We start from the raw sequence: 16,636 nt of genomic DNA, 5'->3' as shown, positions 1-16,636 counted from the left end.
CCTGCTGAAGATATGCTCACTGCAGATGGCAAAAATGTCCTAACTCTGCTGTTCCCATCGTTCCCCCTGGTACAATAGAAGGATGTCCTCATCCTTCCTGCCAGTGACGTTGCCCCAGCTCAGCGTGTCAGCTCTTGCCTTCAGTGGGAGGGTGGCTTAGTCTGATGTGGGGGAGCCTGAAGCAAGCGAAGCAGTGCATGAAGCCTCTGTGTCCTTAGCCTTCTTCCTAACCCTCCCATGTGTGGACAACAGGAACTGGGGTGTCACCTCCTTTGTAAATTAATCTCCAACGCTTTATCTTTTTCTTTCCTCTTTTATTCCATGTTTGTGTTTTTCCTAATTTTGGCATTCCTCATATGCATTTCCTTTTCCTTAAGATGGGGGAAGCTAAGAATGCTGCGCATTTGTCACTGATGTTGGCTGTCTCCCCTGCCTCCAACACGTGTTCTCTGTCTCTATTTGCCAATTGTAGTATAAATTAACAAAATGTAGCTCCAGAGAGTATCTCAGATGTAAAATGGAGAGTCGAATGTGACATGAGACTTGATGAAAGACCCATTTATATGCTCAACAGTAGCCTTTTCCTGTGGGTTATTTTCAGCTTTAGCTCAGGAAATGTGCTTGTTAAGCTATGTGATATGGTGATACTCCAGCTGCATTCTAATGTAATGGTATATGTGAAACAGTAAGATTTGGGGAGGCACAAAATAAATGTTGAAAGAAAGCAATCAAAATATTAACTTTGGTTTTGATTTAAATGCCAACAGTGATATTAATATGCTTCAGTTACCCAACTTTATATTTGATCCAGTTAAAGATATTTTAATAAACAGACTTACAAAAATGTGCAGCTATGTTGTTTCAATGCACTAGACAAGATTTAGGTTAAGGAATGCTGGTTTTATTTTAGATGCTAGAATCCAGTGAGTTTCTTTTAGAAATACTAAGTTTATACAAGTGTTAATTGTTCTTTCAAATATCTTCATGCTTATGAGCTGAAAAGTCAACAAAGAGTGTCTAAATCCCATTCTTCTAATCTGTACAAAAGATTAGAGGAAGAGAGAGCACAAGTCCAATCTTGCAAGCAGCTCAGTTATTCTTTATACCTACTTTGTGTTGGTCTCAACCAAACTGTTTCATCCTCTGTTTTCCAACATACTACTCAGGAAGCTGCGTCAGCTCCTATGTACCCAGAGAGTTGTGTGTTTAGGAGTTAAGCCACTCTATTTTAATTTTAGGTCTAAGTCACTGCCTTTTTACTAATCTGCTGCTCAGCTCTCTTGTCATCTTCTCAATATGTGACTGAAAAAATGGGGTGCAATAGAATGTGTGTTATTTTGAAATTGAATGAGCAACTTTTTGAAGAGAGATATTACAGCCCTGATTGCAGGGATAAAGTACCCCAACATCATAAAAATAGTGATGAGTCAACAGAGAAGATACTGACGGCCTTGCATTAACTCTGATTTTAGTGAGCAGAAGTAGTTATGCATTGGAATGTCATGGTAGCTCTGCCAAGGTAAAGTCGATTTTGTTTGAAATGGATATTAATAGGAAGGGTTTTTTTCTCACTTGGTCTAAGTTTTCCCTTTCCTGTCACATTTTTATTATAGTTTTCCAGTTTTAATTAGTATGTGCTAGAGATCTGTTGTGGTTTTTCTTTGCGTGTCTGGAAAGTAAAGTGTTGCTTTTCTTCTGATCATGCTGTCCTTTCCCAATCTACTTTTTCTCACTAGGATCTGTTTTGTGAATTGAGAGAAGTTAGAATAGCAGGTCCTGATGGTGCATGAGTGCCATATTTTGCTGGTCCTGTTTTATATTGTTTTTACTAGGAGTTTTTTTGCAAAGGCCATCATCATTCCAGCTCTCCCTATAAAACAATTAATTATAAGCAAAGACAAAATGCTATACATTCTGCTGTAAATCTCTATAAAGAGATAATCTAAGAGCTGTTTGCACCTGTTTTAAACTGTGCTTTCAAAAATCATGCTGTGACGTATGCTCATGACTGTAAATTCTCCTTACCCTACCCTGGGAGACAGGTAATGCCTCACAGTTTTAGTGGTGATGGGAAGAACCAATGCAGGGCCTCCTTCCCTTGTACAAGCCTCCAGGCAAGGGTTTAAATCCTGGGGTTTTGTTGCAGTATTTTCCTTTTTAGTAGCAATGCTCAAGACTGTCTCCTTGTATCCTCTTGGATTATATTCTGCTACTTTGGCATGGTCTCCTTTTGGCATCTTTGCTGGGGTAATGAGTAAGCCCTCAATCTAGGCTGCATTTCATCCTCATTTGCTGCTTAATAGTCCAAAATGCCTGAAGGAGAAATGAAAAATGGGGGGATTTGAAAAGGATAACAAGGGAAGGAATTTTTTAGCTCTAATGGTAGACAGTCACCACTGTTCAGAGAGTCTGAAGTTCAAATGATAGGATATGATGAGTTAGGCTCTAGGTGCATCTGGAGTGATATGAAGTTCATCTTTATGCTTTCTAGACTGGTCTGTGAAAGGGAACATGCTGATGTTGGCTTCTTCAGGATGGTTGTGTCGCCTTGCAGCAAAATGTAACTCATCCAAAAAGTGCAATAATTGATGCCGTTGCTAATCTTGCTGAACACTAATCTTGTCATATATTTTCTTAAAATTTTCATAGGAGCTCATTAGTGATCTTGGTTAATATTCATTATTATTTGCAGTCCAAATTGTCCTGCTTGTCGTGATGGCAGCTGTGTCATGCTGTTCAGGAGCTGAGCTGTCCCACTGTGGGCACCAGTTTTCTTGCATTTGTTGAAACTGAGATCTCTTTTCTTTTTATTTTTCTTTTATTTTTTTTTTTTAATGTGGCTTTGCTATGGTGAGTGTGGAAACATCTGAAGCATGCATGTGTGTTTATGTTGAACTTTCCAAGGAGTTGAGGAATTGTCAACAAACGCTCTCACTGAAGATGGCTCCTGTGAGCAGGGGAGGCTGCCTGTGGTGAGAGCCATCCTTTGGTGCCTCTGGATTCTGGAGCTCGTGTTTGAAATTTACAGCTAAATACAGAGATAATCTGAGAGCTGTTTGCACCTTTTTTGAACTCTACTTTTTAAAGTCATGCCATGGAAATATGCACATGACTGTATTGGTCATAGTGTGCCTGAAGTAGAGTGACTGACAGAATGGATTGCTTAATAAATTTTGTACCTTTTTTATTTGTGAAGCACACATGACAATTAACTCGCTTTTTTTTCTTTTGCTTAGAATGTGTGTCAGATTTATTTATTTATTTCTGTTGGGGGGGGGAAAAAAAAAAAAGTGCTGTCTTGGCCCAAGGGTAACAAATGCTAAACTGAATGCTGCTGGCTGCAAATGCTGGGATAACTTGGTTCCAGCAAGTCAGGTGTTGCAGTTTGCAACATGCTCAGCCAAGTATAGAAGGAGCTGCCAGTGGCATGATCTAACAGGCTAAATGTGGTGGCAGCTCTCGGCAGTGTTTGTGATATCCGCCTTGCCCAGAAATCCCAGGTGTGAGCAGCGAGTGCCAGAGGTAAAGGTTGGGACAAAGAGGGTAGTTCTTGGTATTTCTCTCAGCAGGAGCAAACTCCTGACATTCCCACCTGGCCTCTCCCAGCAGCGAGCCCATTGCCCGGGAGGCAGCCGACAGCTTTCGAAGTACAAGCCGCTCTGAACCAAAATCCATTTCAAATAGGTTGTCCTGAGCTTTTCTTTTGATAGTGTATCACTGTCATCGAGGATCCTGGCTTCTTACAAACAAATGCAGATGCTAATGCATGCATACAGTACATATGATGTTGTTTAAAATAGTTCTGTTTCAATTCTTGTAGTCTTTAAATTGCAGTTTGAAAAAGGGACCTGACACGCAGAAACTATTTTCAATCCGAGTTGCTCAGCTGGATGTTGGTCGTTTCTGTTTTCAAGCACTGATTCTTGAGGAGTGTTCATGTTTGGCACTGAATCCTAACCAGCCTGGAGAGAATATAGCACAACACTTATGCAAAGTCATGCGAATAGTCTTGGATTCACTGGTCTAGTTTGTTTGCCCCTTGCTTTGTGGTGCTTTTCATTTTAAAGACTGTTGTAGAGGTCTGTTTCATTCCTTACTGTGTCATCTATGGAAGGACTGCTTGCAGAGGGAGCTAAGGAGTCTCACAGGTGTGATCTGTTCAGGTGGTCTTAAAAGATATAAATAAAAGGAAGATCAAAACTAATTGTCATGTTCCTTAGCATCAGACCAATAAAAATGCTGATTTGTTGCCTTTTTCCCTGTTATTAGTCCTAATAATACCTGCATCTTGTTGTCGCTGCAGAAGAACGAACACCATAATGTTAATACTATTGTATAAACCCATATTTGACAGGGCACCTTTCTATCTTGCTCTCTTGCTGTGAAAAAGCACCATTTTTGGCAGAGAAGTTGAAGCCCAAACAGTTTGGCTGCAGTAAGGCAACCAGTCCCCAGTCCTGGCAGCCAAGTCAGCACTGCAAGAGCCACAGCAGTATCCACTAGTATTTCTCACACTGTCCATTAGACCTAAAGAAGACAGATGTGATCTCAGCTTCAGCCTTCTCCATCTGTGAGTCTGTCATTAAGCCAGAGAGGACCCTGATGCTGTAGGAACAACTCAGATAAGTAAGCCCCCGGTCTAGGCTGCATTTCATCCTTATTTGCTGCTTAATGGTCAAAAATGCCTGAAGGAGAAATGAAAAGCAGGGGCATGTGAAAAGGACAAAAAAGAGAGGAATTTTTTAGCTCTAATGGTAGACAGTCATCACTGTTCAGAGAGTCTGAAGTTCAAATGATAGGTGAATATATGATGAGTTAGGCTCTAGGTGCATTTGAAGTTCATCTTTATGCTTTTGAGAGTGGTTTGTGAAAGGAAACATGCTGATATTGGCTTCTTCAGGATGGTTGTGTTGCCTTGCAGCAAAATATAACTCATCCAAAAAGTGCAGTAATTGTTGCCTTTACTAATCTTGCTGAACACTAATCTTGTCATATGTTTTCTTAAAATTTTCATAGGAGCTCACTAGTGATCTTGGTTGGTATTCCTTATTATCTTTGTGCTTTGCCAAGTATGATTGCCTTCTAGAACTGATTTTCTTGTTTCCAAAAACCTGCAGTAATTAAATATTAAAGACATGGGACTGTCTTTAAAAAGAAGTATTAAATAAAAACCAAAGAAAGTCTGCTAAACAAAATCAAGCAATTATTAACCAAGCAGTAATTTCATTTTTGCTTTGGCTTTCCAGGAACATCAGCTGTTGTCCTGAGCACCCAAATGAGGAAATGGCTTTTAAAATTGTTTTGGGATATTAACTTGAGTTCTGTATCTACAGCCCTTCCTCAAAAGAGAGATTCTAAATTTAGATAGGACTGACCAGAAAAGATGCCATAGAACATTTGTTTTCTCTAAGTCTTTTATCTTTGGATTTTCCTGGAAGCATACAGCTAGGATTCATTGAGGGAATGCCTCAATGCTGCCTCACCTATGGCTGTTACAAATATGAGGCACTGTGAAAAAATATAACAGCCTTATCAGCTATTGCCTCCACAGAGAGACAGTGTGCTTCTAGGTCTTAAAAAACCAGCAGCCGAATATGCCTTAATTACTGAAATGGATTGCAGAGGCTGAAAATAGATAAGCACCAGTAGTAGTTGTTACCTCTCTGGGGGAAAGTGAGGTGCAAGCAGCTGTGAAAAGATTCTGAATGCTGTAAAAATACAAAAAGGATTTGAGATGAAATGTAATAATAGGGCATGCTTATGGACTCTGATGTTTTGGTGTATTTTTTTTAGTTGAATAGGAACTACAGTTTGTGTTATTTTGCCTGTATGTTGAAGACTTTCTTTAAAAATAAACAAACAAACACCCACAAAAAAGCCTGCAATGAAATACTGGAGGAAGAGCCAGAAGGATAAAGCAGTGTGTCATAGATAGTCTTTTTAAAATAACAAAAGCATGTGAAATGAAGAATTTCGCAGTGTTGTGTGCAATGTTTTGTTCATTCAGAGTTCCTACGTATATTTTATTTCTTACTGAGTGTAAAGAAAAGATCTAAGACAGGGATATGTGTGTAAAGCAGCAGCGTGGATGAACCTATTTTAGCAAATACTCTGGAGCTGTGGAAACTTGCTTTCTAGTAGTTATGGTGATGCTAACACTAGAAGTAATTCCAGTATGCTATAAAATGCTTAATGTTGGGGCATTCCATGGCAGAGAATATTTCTGAATCATGTCAGTCAAGCTTAAAATACTATTTGCCTTCTAAAGGAGTTGGGAACTGAGACTGAAATGTTAATTTTGACTTTAGGCTGTAGTGCCCTATGCAGGGTCTAAATCAACAGTGTCTGAAAGTGAAGCCTCAGGTGTATTTGAAGCTTCTATCATTATACAGATAAGCTAGTCTGGACCATTCTTGGTCATCTTTTGAAGACAGTAAGTGGGTTTTATGCCAATTAGGATTTCTTTTTTCTGGCTGTAATAGCTTAATGGCAACTCTTAAATTTGAGTTTATCTTGCTGTGCATCTTACTAGGACCAGCATATTTTATTTCATTAATGTTTTACTATTGCAGTAGCAAAATACAGCACAAAGTATATGCATCATCCCATAAACTGCTCATTCCAAGGCAAGCTAATGATTCCTCTATTTTACATGTCAAATAAAAAAGCCCCGCATCTATATTTAGATAACTTGCTCACAAGATATGGCAAGATATTCTTACTCAGTGCACAGCACGTTGAGTTGGCAGGGATGGTGTTTCACATGACTGATAATGCAGAAGTTTCTCTTGGTATTGCTGTGGGTAGGACAAAGAATCGTGATGAAGAGGGAACAAGATAGAGATAGTTCACAGTATCCCCAAAATGCCTATCAGAAGAGCTGCTTAAAATAAGTGTTATTGCATGCTTGTGGTATTTTGGAAAAGGGGAACTGATACGTGGTAGAAAAGAGTCTGTTTATTTAAAGATTGACTACTATTTCCAAATACATTTGAAGGCTACAAGAGATTTCACTTTGTCCAGAGATAACTTTAAGAGACATACATACACTTAAGTTATAGGTCACTTGAGAGGTAAAAGTACAGAGAAGACTAATCAGTAAATACAAAACTGCTTTCTGTTTCGACAGAAGAGCTATAGCATTTATAATGAAAGGGTAAGGTATGAGGAGAGTCGCGTGTTCTCCAGCACGCGGCTGATAAATCAACACAGTGACTTCGTCACCGTTTTCTCTGAAGAGGAAGACACAACTGCAGACACCGCCAGGAGTGCATCTATCCGTGGCCACAGTATTGCATCCTGTCCCTGACTGATTCTGGAAAGTGGCTGGGTGTGAACTGACTTTGGATCATGAATATCTAATCATTCGGTGTGTCTTTGCTTTAAAAGGCAAAGGAAGAAGGGAAAAAATATTGTAAAAAAAAAATACTGGACACCATAAAAACCTCAAGAAAATGCATCAGGTGAAAGAAATGGAGGGCTGTGAGCTGAGCAAATACAGGATAAAGACTTAGAGGAATTATGAAGGAGTGCTTTGACTGGTGGAGGAGGTACTGTATGCAAGATTTGGTAGATGGTTCTCTCAGCTCTATTAGTTTGCTTTACATGAATGGCAGGTGAATATGCACCTCAAAGGCCAGAAAAGGACCTGACTGCTTAAATGGTGTGATTCATAGGAAGAAAAAAATGGTATACAGTGAGTGACTGTCATTTGTGAATACTTACTAAACATCCTAAATCATCACTAGTTAATTACCGAAGTAGTGTTTTTACTGGAGCTTTCTATTAGATACATTAATTAATCTTTTCACACAGTACAGGCCAACTGGTTAGTTCTTCCTCCTACAGTGGTGAAGGGATTATATTTGTGCAAGTAGATTACAGCCTCACCTAGAAGTATGTTTGTTTCTGACTTCCAGAAGGATGGGTTTTCTAAAACTTTCAGTGTTGGCACAATTGCCCTGAAAAGTTTAAATGGAAAATGACAGCAAAGTCTAGGAGAGGGCATCCAGTTAGGATATGCTTAGGCAAAAGGACTGACACGTCACAGGTGTGAAAATTTTTCAGGATGAGAAGGAATCTTAGTTAAAGGAAATTAAAGCAGCAATTAAAACAAATATTAAGGATAGGGAAAAGGGCAATAAAATGTCTATTAACAAAAGTAAAATTTAATGGATAATGGACTATAAAATGAATTCCAATGTGATTAGGAATAAAGCACTTAATACATTTTCAGTGGGGAAAAACATGCCCCTGATCAGATGTAGATTCAGTGACAGATGTGGATGGTAAAACAGAATAATAGTAAAGCACAGAGTAGCACAGAATAGTTATTTCCATTGCAGATTTTGACTAAAGCCAGAGGACAGATCCACCTCATGTCAAGCTGCAGATGTAATGAAGATGTTTGTCATCTATGAAATAAAAGCATATGAGATGACATCTTCTAACATAAACGTTTTCAGGCCAAAAGGTCATTTGACTGTGAGTTATATAGACTAGACAAGTTTTCGGAATTGTGGAGTTAATGAGTAACTGCAGAAGCTTTAGTGTCCTACTTCCGAGGTTCCAGGAAGAGCTTCTGTAAAAGCTGCTTTTTTGCCTTCGTGGGTGTCTCTGCACCAGAGTGCTGCAGTCTTGTCTAAGGACCTTGTTCGAACTCAGTGATGACCTTACTATCTCTTTCCTCCCCCCACCCTATTCAGTTCTGGTAGACAGTAACTGCTTGGGAGTTTCCTGAGTCCTTCCTGTGTTGTCATAATAGAACCAAGCTATTTAAATCTTCTCTGTGTCTTCATGGCTGACCAAAGTCTGTACACAGGCCAGCTAATCTTCATCTCTAAATATATTTCTGTTTGTGATCAGCATTTTTCTCTTGGCTTTTCTTTTTTGGTTGTTGTATTTTTTATCTGTTTGATTGATTGTTACTTAACTCTATCTTGAGCATTGACAAATCAACACCTTGCTGTGGCAGAATACCCTCCCTTGACCTGCTGGCCACATTTCTTTTGATGCAGCCCAGGGCTTTCTGGGCTGCAAGCACACATTCCTGCCTCACGTGGGGCTTCTTGTCTAAAAACCCTCCTCAGAGCAGCACTCAATCCATTCTCCCCACCCAGCCTGTATTTGTGCTTGGGACTGCCCTGACCAGGTGCAGGACCATGCACTTGGCCTTGTAGAACATGATGAGGTTCACACAGGCCCACCTCTGTAGGCAGCCAAGGTCCCTCTGGATGGCATCCCTTCCCTCCAGCATGTCAGCCACACTGCACAGCAAACTTTCTGAGGGTGCACTCAATCCCACTGTCTGTGTCACCAACAAATCTGTTCAACAGCACTGGGCCCAACACCAAACCCTGAGGTTCTTCTGCTGTTCAAGTTACTGCCAGACACCTTCCATGGGACCCACAGTGACAGGTTTTCAGTCTGGTAGCTATCACAGTTGGAGGAAGGGAGTCTGAATAGTTGCCCTCCATCCCTCCTGTGATTCAATGATGGGAAAAGATCAGGCATAACTATCCCTTGTGTGGGAAGGCAGAGGACAGCTACATGGAGAAGTGTGTAGCCCTGGCAGTCACTGGCTGCACCAAATGAGGTGTTGATCAGCCCAGTGAGATCTCTGCTGGCTGCAGCAGCTTGGGGACAAGGGTTTCTGGATTTGCTTATTGTTTTGCAGGGTAGCTAATAATTTTTGGCTCATGTCAAAATAAGCCTGTGGCATCCTAGCATCTATTTGCTGACCTTGAACACAGATTATGTGATTTTTTTTTTTTTAAAGATAATTTTAGTGCAATTGACAATTATCAGTTATTTTTAAGGATTAAAAGTAGGAGCCCAGAGATTTGCTCTGTTTCTATGTAACTTTACCAAATGTTAAGGCTCTGTTTCCTCTAGTCTGTTTTCTTATTTATTTTTCCCTACCTCCTTTTTTGTTTTCTTCTAGAATTGCATTTCTTAAATCTTTACTGAAGTTGTCAAGGAAGGTTAGAGGAAGAAGGCTGTGTGCCTGTCTTATGCAGTTTCTGTATTGCAAATACAGCTGAAGCTAATGAAAAGAGATTTCTGTAATCATTGTATGGCAGCAGAACAAGGTTATGTTTTCTAGCTCTGACAGCTACCTGAAAGGCTTCTATCTCTGGGGCATAGGAGTTTTTAATCACAAAAGATTCTAGAACTGCTGGACAAGATGGTTATAGTATTACCATCCCTGCTGCAGTTGTTTAGCAGATGCATTGGGAAACAGCCCTGTATACATACACACATCTAGAATTTCAGACAGAAAGCTCCAGTCTGTGTACCATATCTGGAGCAAGTCCTGAAGCTATGAGATAGAGGATAGCAGAATGGCTGTGATCTTTCTTTATCCTTCTGGCACTCATTACAAATGTTGCACTGTACATGCACATAGCAAAAAGGGAATAGGTTTCTCAGACTTTCTTGTTAGGCAAACTCTGATGGACAAGAATAGTAAAAGTGTTCCAAAGGTACTGTGGCTTTTGCTCACTGTCAATGAGGATTGCATCAATAATAGCATAGATAATATGTTGCAGAGTTATGGTTCCACTGTGGAAAAGCTCCTGCTATCATGGTCTTCAGACTACCCACTATTGTTTTCAGTGTTTCTGATACCAAGTAGGCCATTTATTGTGGGGTAAACCAGAAATCTCTTCACAAAAATGAAGTATGGTATATTTATTGACCATACATGCTTTAATTTTAGGTCCTTAGGACACCACCATGATCATCCTAATGTGGTAATGGGAGATCTTCAGTCAGATGAAGAAGATATCATGAATAGCTCTGATGAAGATGATGACACAAATTCTGATTCCAGCAAAGGGGAGACTGATCCTCAAGAAGATAAACAGGTATCTTTTTATCTTTATATTCTGAAGATAGTCCTCACTCTTGCACTGTTTCATAAGTTGTAACCTGTTGGGATATTTTCAGATAAAAGGCATTGAGTCAACATAACTTCATGTGTTTCTATTTATCATTCTTATTGTTTAGTGGGGTTTTTTTCTAGAATTTTAATTTAGTATGTGCATGCTAACCTGATATTAAGAGGTCAGGTTTAGAAATAACCTGCTACAAAGTGCCTGGCATATATGTTCTTACTCTTTCACTGAATCATGGAGCTGTACACGTGCCTGTGATGCCTCTCTAATGGAATTACATGCGCAGATGTACGTTTAGGGATATTCAGTTTTGAGATGTATAAATAGATTTTAATGAAGCTGTCTACAGCTCACAGATCCTACCATCTCTTGCACCATGTCTCTTGTGCACTGAACATTGAAAATCACCTCTGTGGTCCTTGGAGGAGTGTGAGCCACGCTTGACTGTTGGGGTTGAGGTCTGACCTTCTGCCAGACTGCAGTGACTTCTCTTATTTTAATCTTATTCCTCCTTCAAATGAGGAGCAGGATGACAGTGCTAAATGCTCCAAATGAAATGGAGTTCTGAGGGTCCTGTTCCTGACCTTGGCAATGCCCATGTTCCTATTTCTTAGTCCTGGATGTCCTGAAACCAGCCTGCCCATAGACCAGTGCCTCTCCTCAGCATCAGTCCTGGCAGCTGTTTCCTTTGATAGTAGTTATATTTGCTTCCTTTCCTTAAAAATAATTCAAAAATACAACCCACAAAAACATAGCTCCAACAATATAAACAAACAAATAAAAACCACTATTGAAACTTTCTAGTGCTGAAAAAGAAGACTTGATGTGTCAGACCTAAATATTGTTTAACCAAATGAGAAGAATAAATTGGGAGTCAAGGGAAAAGCTTGTTCCTGTGAAACTAAACAAGACTGTACCTGTGTAGAAGCTAACTTACCTTGTGTGCCTCTAGAAATGCCCTTAACCTTTCACAATGGAGTTTTACAGGAAAGCATCCCCATTATGAGGGTTCTTAGGCAGGATCTGAGGAGTAATTCAGTGCTTGCTGTGAGGCATCTGCTGTCAGCTGGCTTCAGCTGCCTGCGGCACGTGCGGCAGCTGGGACTAACCACCAGCCTCCTCACAGGGAGAGCAGCTGCAGAGGAGAATGAAACCATCTCCGCATCGGTCATCAGCTGGGCTTGTTTTTATTTTTTCCTTACCACAAGCATCTGGCTGTTTTGATGCTTTATATCTGTTAGGGGAATTACAAGGTTCCTTTCCAATGCCTTGCCCGAGAGTCCTATTTGTATCGCTTTGGTTCTCCCATTAGAGGCTCTCAGACCCAGAGTGTCTTTGGCTGAGCAAATGCAAAGTGGCCTTTTCAGTGCCAGCTGGTATGTGAAAAGTCTTTCAAAGGCAGTTGAAAACAGACTGTGATATTTCGTTTTGTAATTGTTTAGCGGTAGCATCTTGTTCTCAAAATACTAATTTTCATCTCATTTGCAACTGTGACATCTACAGCAAAGGCAGATGCCTTGCTCTGCATAATTGACTTACTTGTGAATTCAGTCATGCAGGGAGTGTTTTTGGAAAGCTGTGCTTTCTGAAAAGGCACAGAGGCCTGGGGATAGGTGTTACAATCTCGCCTGAATGCAATTGACCCTCACTGTATGGTTCTTGAGTGTTCTTTGGAAATTAGCTTAAATTCAGAAATAAAATCCCAGCAATGTTTGCATATGTCTAGATAATATATAAAACACATTATATATTTTGCATATATGTGACGCAACACCAAATTATTTGATTTAGACATCGATTTTAATTTAGTAATTTGGCACTGTGTCGGTTAAATTCCAGTTTAAAAAAATAGATGTATGTTTTATTTTGAACTCAACAATATCATGAAATCCAACCTGTGAGCATCCTCTGTTTCATGGTTTAATTTCCAGCACTTGATGCTTTTTCACAGATTTGGAGAAGACCTAAAACTTCAGACAAATCTTACAATAGTAGTGCTTATGAACCAAAGCATCATGGATATAATGCCACCAATACCTGCTTTTCTAGATAAACTGTTCAGTGCCTATATTGTACTACCATACTCCATACAGCCGCCCCAGGACTTGCATCTCACTTGTGTTGTACACCCCAAAGTGTTTAGTGCTCACTCCTCCTTGGCAGCCCATTCAACGAGAGCCTGAGTGTCTAATAGATGGGGTGACAGCTGCAGCAGAGAAGCATATGGCAGACCATGAGAGCTGTTTTGGAGAATGCTGTTTAATCTGAGGGAAATCGTATGTGGGAGTTACACTGCATGGCAAACACATTTGCATCCTGGTGCCTGCCCCCATTTGCTTTGTTATACCTGTTCCTTCTAGCTGATGTTGAACAGTAGCATTGATATTTTGGAAGCCAAACGTGTGCATAAAAACCAACGTCATCTCCACAGTGTTTCAGCCAGATGACAAAGCTCACAGTTCTGCATCTTCACAGTGCAGTTGCTGTGTATTCCAGCAGCTCCTTTAGTAGATTGTCAGAAGCTGCTTTTCTCTTCAGTATGATTTTTGTCTTCTTTTTCTTCTTTCATCTTGCTTATCAGTAAAGAAAATGTATATTTCTTTTTTTTAAGATGTTCCTGAAGCACATTTGAGTTCACTGCAAATATTACTGTTTCTGTATTAATCAGGAAAAAATCAAATGATACAGAAATATTATCTGTACTTTAGTACTTTTGATAAATATTGATTGTCATTTGCTAGGGCATCATTCATTACGGGCTTCTGTGCTTCCTGTAATAATCAAATGACAAGGTGGATAGTGCTGTAAAAACCACTCTTAGCTAATATTGTTGTTTCCAGCCACAAGCTAAACGGATTTCTCACAGACCTGAAAAACCAGAAGATTTCAAAGCCAAGAGGTTTCAAAGCAGTGTAAAAAGTTTTTATTAGAATAACTGTTGAATAATTACACTGGATTTGAGGAACTACTGGCTGGAAATTATCTTTATGACAGTTTTAGTAGGTGCACAGTATAACATGTACTTTTACTTGCAGAGTAAGGCAGCTGGAAAGAAAACAAAGGTTTACCATATTGCCAAGGAGATCATGAGCTCAGAGAAAGTGTAAGTGTCAATGCTAAACTTAACAGCTACTCTGTTTATTTTGACTGGGCAATTAGAATGTAACTATTTGCTTTTTCTTGATTTTCTGATAGGTTTGTGGATGTGCTAAAGCTCTTACACATTGTAAGTACTCAAAAAAAAAAGTAGCTTCCTCTTCTGTTTGTTTAATCTATAAGAGTCCTATGTTTATTGTAGTCACTGTGCCTTTTTTCTGCTGTTTGCATATTCAAAACATAAAAATTAATCCAATTAAGCCGAACTTTAAATTTTCACATTTTATGTAATGCATTAATATTTTGGTGGTTCCTTCTGCATCTCCTTAATTAATGTGCGCAGTCTTCCAGCTGAGTGGGGTATTGCTTGAATATTGAAAATGGAATATATATCCATTTGTGTTCATCAGGATCATATTTATAAGCCAGCTTGTACCATAGCAACCAAACCATAATTTTTGGTTAGAATAACTCTTAAAGTGGTGGGGGGAAGCAGGAACGATTTACCTTGGGAAGTGGTACATTAAAATGCACATTCTTTGAGTAATCCAACTAATAGCTAATAGCATCCATCACCATGGCATCATATTTTTATGGGTTGCAGTTCCTTGACAGATGTTTGCGTTCTGATAACAGCTGTGATTGTAGTACCTGCAGTGTATTGTCCACAGCAAGAGTTAAGTATTTCATCCATGTTTATGCAGATCGATCATCTGTAAAACGTGCTGTGTTGAGGGTGATAATAGTAAATTAATGAAGACTTTTTCTTTCTTTAGCTCTGTTTTATGTCAGCTTCTAAATGACATGTGTTTGTACCATTTTGTCACTCTATTAAGTGCAAGCAGAGTGATTTTTTTTTTCCTTGGGCAATAGAAGTGGTGATATTGCAAACAGATGCATTGGTCTATCTCAGTCTCTCTCGAATCATGTTCTGTTAAACTGGGAACAAAGGCTCTTCTAGATAGTTGTATACAGTCCTGTAATACAGAGATTTTTCATGAAACAAACTTACCACACCATTTACTGATTTCTCTCTTGGTTTTCTCTGAATAATTGATCTTCTTATTCTCTTCAAGTTTGGTTATTAACAGCTAATTGCAGTCAATATATAATTTATATTCAACATGGTTTCTAGTACAGAACTAAAGTTTAAATATTGGTTTAAGGAAGAGAGTTGTCCTAGACAAAGTTTAAGCTGTACAATTTTATATTATCATGTTTTTCAGGCGTTTAACTTATTTGTTAAAAGTGTCTTTGCTTTTCAGTGTATCAGTTTTTCAGGTGACATGTGCAGTACCGGAAGAAAAGGCTGTTGGTGAGGAGGATGCAGGCAAGCAGAGGAGAAATGTGAGAGAAGGAAAATAGTAGGAAGTTTCTAGGAAAAACTTCAAGTTGTCTGCACAGTGTAAATGTGCAGTGCTGTAGGTTGTGTTTTGCCTTTTATTTAATGGATAAATCGCAACTCTGTTCATGACAGTGTGCTAGTTTCTAGCTGCCAAATAAAAACTATTAGAGATGTTTTTGTTGGCTAGCAATAACAATCAACATGTATTCAGCCTGGTCTAACAGAGAGGATGCTAGGCTAGGAGTTGAGGAAATACTTTGTTCTCAACTTGTCAGTTGGCCTACAGCAGGAACCTTTTTGAGTGTCTGTGTCAGAGAGGGCACCAGTTTTGAGGCTGTGTGTGTGAATTCATCATTAAATAAGAATTGCCATTGCTGAGAAAGGTTGCAGAAATGGTTTTTTTTCTTTCCACAGAGTGGTATGCCTGAGGATTTGTGTATGTTTGTCACAGACATTATTAAATCTGTTGATTTTAATCATATATTTCTTATATAGTTTATACATATTTTTTTCTTTTAAATTGTCAGTATAACTATCTGTTTGATTTCATGTGCACTGAACCACTCTCTCTTACTAGCTTCAGTGTCAGGATTACTAACAGCCACTCAAGCAACCTCTGGCAAGTTTCTGGAATTAGAACTTGGACTCTCCCCAGGCTGGGCTGTTTTACCCACAGTAAAGATTTGGCTGATCAGGGGATGTGATGTTACACCTTCTGAGCCAGCTATTAGTGGTTTTCCACTTGAAATTTAGTGACTAATTCCATTTTCAATGAGCTGAGTAGTATTCTCAGTCTGTCTTACCAATACCAGTTAAATGTAGCTCATGGCTCTTAGTACAGCAAAGGAACAGAACTGTTGGCGTAAGAAAAAGGTTCTTAGTTTGCTGCTGCTTAGAGCCTTTGAAGCAGAGTCTAAAGCAGTTGAGAAGGTGGGAATGTGATTGCAAAATGCTTACAAGTACCACTGATTTTTTTAAAGCGGTTTATTTCTTTTATATTGACAAATTCAAGTTTGGTGGAACAGCTCTTCCACGATAGCAGGGTGCCAGCCTGTGTGGATACTGTGGCGCACTCTAAGTACATCTGACTGCTTCTGTTGAAGACAGTCTACAGAAGTCTTGAGAAAATTGTAAACACTTGTGGACACTACTATAAATACTAAAGAAGCTGGTCATAATAGAGATAAGGGACTTAGCTGGCTTTGAGCACTAATGCTCTCTCAAACAGACCTTGAAACAGTTGCTTGAGGGTGTAATCTTGAATTCTCTGTATTTCTGTAACTCACTGCCCTTAGAG

At 39.3% G+C, this 16,636-nt stretch overlaps 1 protein-coding gene across 1 annotated transcript in view; it reads left to right on the top strand.

Annotated features, from left to right (window-relative positions):
- FGD6 (FYVE, RhoGEF and PH domain containing 6) overlaps positions 1-16,636 on the top strand; it is a gene marked incomplete at its 5' end in the record, with an annotated part of 61,022 nt that overhangs the window by 9,166 nt on the left and 35,220 nt on the right. The window contains 3 exons of the mRNA XM_009083846.1: positions 10,721-10,868; positions 13,940-14,001; positions 14,094-14,124. Of these exons, the coding sequence (XP_009082094.1) occupies positions 10,721-10,868; positions 13,940-14,001; positions 14,094-14,124 (241 nt within the window). The remainder of the gene's footprint in view (positions 1-10,720; positions 10,869-13,939; positions 14,002-14,093; positions 14,125-16,636) is intronic.

This window comes from Acanthisitta chloris, unplaced genomic scaffold (assembly GCF_000695815.1).
Source record: "Acanthisitta chloris isolate BGI_N310 unplaced genomic scaffold, ASM69581v1 scaffold18750, whole genome shotgun sequence".
NCBI classification, from domain to species: domain Eukaryota; kingdom Metazoa; phylum Chordata; class Aves; order Passeriformes; family Acanthisittidae; genus Acanthisitta; species Acanthisitta chloris.
Note: the sequence above shows the minus strand (reverse complement) of the source record. Positions and strands in the feature narration are given on the sequence as shown.